General features: G+C 43.7%; 1 protein-coding gene across 2 annotated transcripts in view; it reads right to left on the reverse strand.

The window, feature by feature from the left end:
• Positions 1-5,723, reverse strand: part of Pls1 (plastin 1) — a 94,488-nt gene that overhangs the window by 33,322 nt on the left and 55,443 nt on the right. For both annotated transcript variants that reach the window (XM_021206959.2, XM_029543745.1), the window contains exons 3-4: positions 2,808-2,971; positions 771-900 (exon numbers count right to left, since the gene is read on the reverse strand). In XM_021206959.2, coding sequence (XP_021062618.1) covers positions 771-900; positions 2,808-2,971 — 294 coding nt within the window. The remainder of the gene's footprint in view (positions 1-770; positions 901-2,807; positions 2,972-5,723) is intronic.

A 5,723-nucleotide genomic window follows, 5' to 3' on the forward strand; every position in this document is an offset into this window, starting at 1 on the left:
AAAAAAAAAAAAAAAAAAAAAGAAGATCACAATGAAATCCAGTACTGAATATAGTTAACATATGCAAAAAATAACAAGCACACATGTGTGCGCACATGAATTGATGTGTTTCCAGAGGAGGCTCTTGCCTAACATGCTTAAGCCTTTCAAGAGAGTTGATGCTACTTAGGGTTTCAAACTGCGCAAACGACCCAGGGATCCCATCAGATCGGGCACAGCCTGATCAAAAACTGCATCAGTCTTGAAAAATGGAAGGGAAAAAATCCTCACAAAAAGCAAAATCTCTCCGTTCTCAGATCAGCTCTACATGCCAAGCATGTCACCATGGTGAGAAAGTCACTCAAAGAGTGGTGACGAAGGCTGGAAGGCTGGGGTATACAGCTACGGTACAGTACCCCCCAAGTGTGCCTGAGGCCCTGGATTTAACCCTCAGAGATCACTCCCCAAAATCCTTTACAAATGCTCCGGACATCGGACATCATAACAGAACCCACCCAGAGCAGAAACACAAACAGCATCCATTTTGTTTTCGATGGCTTAGGTTTGACATACAGTGGGGACGTGAACGTAAGCATCCAGCAACGCTGGCATTTTTCATGTTGGCAGTGCTGAACTCGAGATATATTTAAATTACAGTATAATTAACTCTGCAGCTTTTCTCGTCCTCCGCCGTATGGAAAATAATGGTATGAATCACAGCGGCAGCTTAAGCTGGGAGACATTTACTAACGACATCAATGACTGACAGGCCAGACTCGGAGAGGACATACCTGAGTACGAATGCTGGGTGCCCTCGCTGGAGATGGATGACGTCCCCCCGATGGCAGTGATCCCTTCCCTTTTGTTAATTATTTTTCGGAATGTTTTGCTGATATCTTTGCTTTTTAACTCTTGCATCAGCTGGAATGGAATACAGGTAAAGTTGAGACACTCTAGTGACATGAAGGACAGCCAAGGTTTGCATTTATCTGAAATGACACACACGTAAGCATGAATCGGGTGCTCTCATGCTCGACGCCTGTATAAACAGGCAACTCTGCCATTTTACCGATCGCGCAAAATGGACGAACGTCTGTAACACGACAACAAGAGCACATTACAGCTGAGCTGAAACTGAACACACTGGCAATACTATTGTATAGCCAAAGTCTTTACTACTCCAGCCCACAAAATCACTGTATAATAAAGACATTAAAATACTCCAGTGGAGGCAAACTGCTGCCTGAACATCCCCATGATAAATAGGTGTTCAGGTAAGTAAGCATTTGTTCAGGTAAGCATTTGTCGGACTATCTAGAAGCTTAACAAAAAAACTCCCTCTCCCCATCATTCCCTGAACTTCACAGAGAGCAGCAAGGCTAAATGAAGTAATAATTTCTCCCTGTAACAGTCGAGATGACTTTTGTGATCTAATCAGATCACCCCTTCCTATTTCAGTGACCTCCTGGTGGTCAGGATTTAAAAAAAAAAATCCTACACAGCCCACAAGACCTGATTCCTGCTCCAATGCTCACTCCCTCAGCCCTTCCCATATGAACCCTCTTTCTTTTTTTTCCCTTTTAATATTTTTATTAGATATTCTCTTCATTTACAATTCAAATGCTATCCCAAAAGTCCCTTATACCCTCCCCCAACCTGCTTTCTGGCCCTGGTGTTCCCCTGTACTGGGGCATATAATCTTTGCAAGACCAAGGGCCTCTCCTCCCAATGATGGCCGACTAGGCCATCTTCTGCTACATATGCAGCTAGAGACGAGACACGAGCTCAGGGGCTACTGGTTAGGTCATATTGTTGTTCCTCCTATAGGGTTGCAGCCCCCTACAGCTCCTTGGGTACTTTTTCTAGCTCCTCCATTGGGGGCCCTGTGTTCCATCCAATAGCTGACTGTGAGCATCCACTTCTGTATTTGCCAGGCACTGGCATAGCCTCACAGGGGACAGCTATATCAGGGTCCTGTCAGCAAAATCTTGCTAGCATATGCAATTATGTCTGCATTTGATGGTTGATTATGGTTTGGATCCCCAGATGGGGCAGTCTCTGCATGGTCGTTCCTTCCATCTCATCTCCAAACTTAGTCTCTGTAACTCCTTACATGGGTATTTTGACGAACCTTCTTTCCGATTGCTTGAGAGATCCAGCATCTCCAGGGCTACAGGGTCTCGGACACACTGCCACTTCTAACCGCTTCCTACACTATTGGCCCCACCCCCTTTCCTATTTAACTTCTTTCTTCCCAGATGGAGGCGACTTCTCCAAGTCCCTGGGTCCTCCATTCCCCCTTCAAGCTCAGCCCCAAACATCCTAGACCCTCGCTCAGTCACAGTACCTGTGCTGCTCTCGCACAGCAGTCACCACAGCTGGCATTTCTACCCGCTTCTGTGATTCTGCCTTCCCTGCCATGCGGACGTGCCACAAACTCAAGGACTACATCTCTTTCTGCTCACCACATTGTTCACAATGCCCAGGGCTCAAATATTTACTTAATAGATAAGGAATGCAAAACCAGAAAATTTACATCTTATTCAATTATACTAATGATCGATAATATTCAACTTAAGTACAGTTATTCTAGGGCCTGAGTGATTGTTATCTGAACTTGACTTCCATCCAATATTCTCCTTTGTTGTATGATTTGTGGAAATTATTTCCACAGTAATATCTGTTATTAACATCATCACCACCATCATTTTGAAAGCAATGTTTTGCCTGTCCTCTGCAGCCAGGTCATATCAAACCTAACAAAGGCATTATTGAGATCCGACTTGGGACAAAATGATTGATAACTAGGAAAGTATTGGACTACTCACCGACACGAACTCCTCAAAACTGATTTTGCCATCTTTGTTGTTGTCAGCAACTACAAAAAGTTTCTCCACAATCTCGCGCACCTTGTACCCAGGAAGGGGAAGGCTTGCCTCCTTAAATAGGTCCTGAAGTTCATAGTCACTAACATATCCACTGTTGTCAATATCTGTAAAGATACATGGTAAACTGTCAAGTGAAGGCAAGGCAGAACTCTAAATGTTTGTTTCATAAGTGGGAGGAGCCTTTACTCTGGCAGTTCTCAACCTGTGGGTCTCGACCCCTTCGGGGTTCAAATGACCCTTTCATAGGGGACACCGGAGACCAGCAGAAAATACAGATATTTACATTATGATTCATAACAGTAGCCAAGTTACAGTTATGAGGTAGAAACAGAAATAATTTCATGGCTGGAGGTCACCACAGCATGAGGAACTATATTGAAGGTTCCCAGCTTTCATGGCTGGGCGTCACCTCACCATGAGGAACTGTACTGAAGGGTCCCAGCTTTCATGGTTGGGGGGGTCACCGCAGCACGAGGAACTGTATTGAAGGGTCCCAGCATTAGGACAGGTGAGAATCAGCCCTTTATCCCTAAATCTGAATGATACGGGGTGTGTGGGCATTAGTTACTTCTCTGTTGCTACGATAAACACCAAGACAACTTACAGAACAAGGAGCTTATTTAGACTGACTGTTCAGAGGGCTAAGATTCCATCAGGGCAGGAGCAAGAGGCAGGAGGCTCACATCCTGAACCACAATCATGAAGCAGAGAGAGTGAACTAAAAATGTCCTGACTCATTAACTTCTCGAAACCTACCCCTAGCAACTTCGGTCTAGCAAGCTCAACTTCGGTCGCCTAGCAAGCTCACACCTCCCAAGTCTTCCCAAACTGTTACCTATGGGGTACCAAGTATTCAAATGCCAGAGACCATGGGACACCTCATTAAAATAATCATACTGTACAATACACTTAATCGAAGCACTCATGCTTAAATAGAATTCATTTCATAGATTTAGAGCTCACCTATGTATTTTAAGTGTATGGTATGGACAGAGCTCTGACAGAAATCTATGCTTCAGAGAAATAATCTTGGGGGAGTGTCAGATATATAAAAGAAAAATATCAGCAAAGGTCAAGATGGAATAACTGCCCAGACTTTATGCAGAGAAAATTTATAAAATGGGGGCTAAAATGATGGCTCAGTGGCTAAGAACATGTGTTGTTCTTGCAGAGGACTGGGGTTCAATTCCCAGCACCCACATGGTAGCTCACAATTATCTGTAACTCCAGTTCTAGGAGATCCAATACCCTCTTCTGATCTTAAAGGACAGCAGGCACGCATCTGGTGCTTATACATACATGCAGGCAAAACATTCACACACATAAAATAGGTTAAGCTAAAAAAAAAGTTTTAGCCTAGCCATGGTGCATGTCTTTAGTCCTAGCACTTTGGAGGCAGAGGAAGGAGGATTTCTGTGAGTTCAAGGCCATCCTAGTCTACAGATTGAGTTCTAGGACAACCAGGGCTACACAGAGAAACCCTGTCTTGAAAAATCAAACACACACACACACCACATTCCTTACATAATATCTATCTATTGTATATAAAACACATGTAATCATTTTGCTTACTGATAATTTATTGCTTTTATATATTTCTCATATTGTATATGTTTAAACATGTTTGATAACATTTTGGGATCGGGTGTTAAAGAAATTTCACCCCTATATTTGGACTTCTGGAAATACACTTCTAAATGCTTTCATGTTATCACTAAGGAGGCCTTGGGCAGGTGGCAGGGTTCCCTAGAGACTGGGAACACCTCTGGACTCAAACAAAGACAGAACAAAGCAATTCTGCTTAGTTGGCAACAGACAAGCTGTCATCTTGAGTGTTCTGGCAATGGCATGGAGTCAGCTCACACAGAATCTTGTCAGGGCCAGTCTTCAGAGTGCAGAGTGCCACCATTACACCAGAGAAGGACATACGTGAAGCTCCATCTTTGTGTCACCTTGACTAGGTTTAGAACTGTGAACGCAACTCTGGGTGTGCCTTGGAGGGTGTTTTCTCAAAGGTTTACCTGAGAAGGAAAAGCCCATCCTAGCTGTGGCCAGTGCCTCTCCAGGCTGAGTGAGAGAAGAATGTAAGCTGACTTCCAGCCACTCACACATCCCGCACACAGTTTACAGCCCCCACTTCTTGTTTGATTTTCACCTCTTGCACTTTCCTCTTTTCTGGAGCATTCTCTCCCCTCTGTGTTTCATCTTGTCTTGTTCCTTCCTTGTTTCTGTTGTCTTCTGCTTTTCCTTTTCGTGTCCCCCTTCCCTTAGCTCAGTAATTTACTATTTCCATGTTTAAGTAATGTATTAACTTCATCCAACACTACACATCACTTTTGCCATTTTTCTATCTTATTCCTTACTGATGCACTGGTGGACTTTAACTATATTTCTGTCCCTTATACTCCATGGTGTGGTTTTCGTTGTTAAAGCAGTTTGCTTTCTCTGGCTGATGTTGGAGTATCATCATGAGCCCTCAGGCATAGGATGCTCAGTATAAACATCCCCAAATAAAAAGAAGAGATATTCAACTAAAAACACATGTCATAGCAACAAAGAAACATTTAAAAGAGGCAAGATAACATGGTGTCTCTAAAAGATCATAACTACCCAACTACTGTATTCAAGGGTGCTGAAGTGGGGGTGACTAATGCTGGATGAAAATCTCCTAAATTTACTAGGAAGGAAAATGGTTGGTGACCTTAAATAGGATTCCAAACAAGCAGGTAGGGGAAAAGGGAAGGGAGGGAGGAAGGGAGGGAGGGAAGGAAGGAAGGAAGGAAGGAAGGAAGGAAGGAAGGAAAAAGGAAGGAAGGAAAGAAGGAGGGAGGGAGGGAGAAAAGGAGCGAGGGAGGA

The sequence above is a fragment of the Mus pahari genome, chromosome 10, assembly GCF_900095145.1.
Source record: "Mus pahari chromosome 10, PAHARI_EIJ_v1.1, whole genome shotgun sequence".
In the NCBI taxonomy this organism is placed as follows: Eukaryota; Metazoa; Chordata; class Mammalia; order Rodentia; family Muridae; genus Mus; species Mus pahari.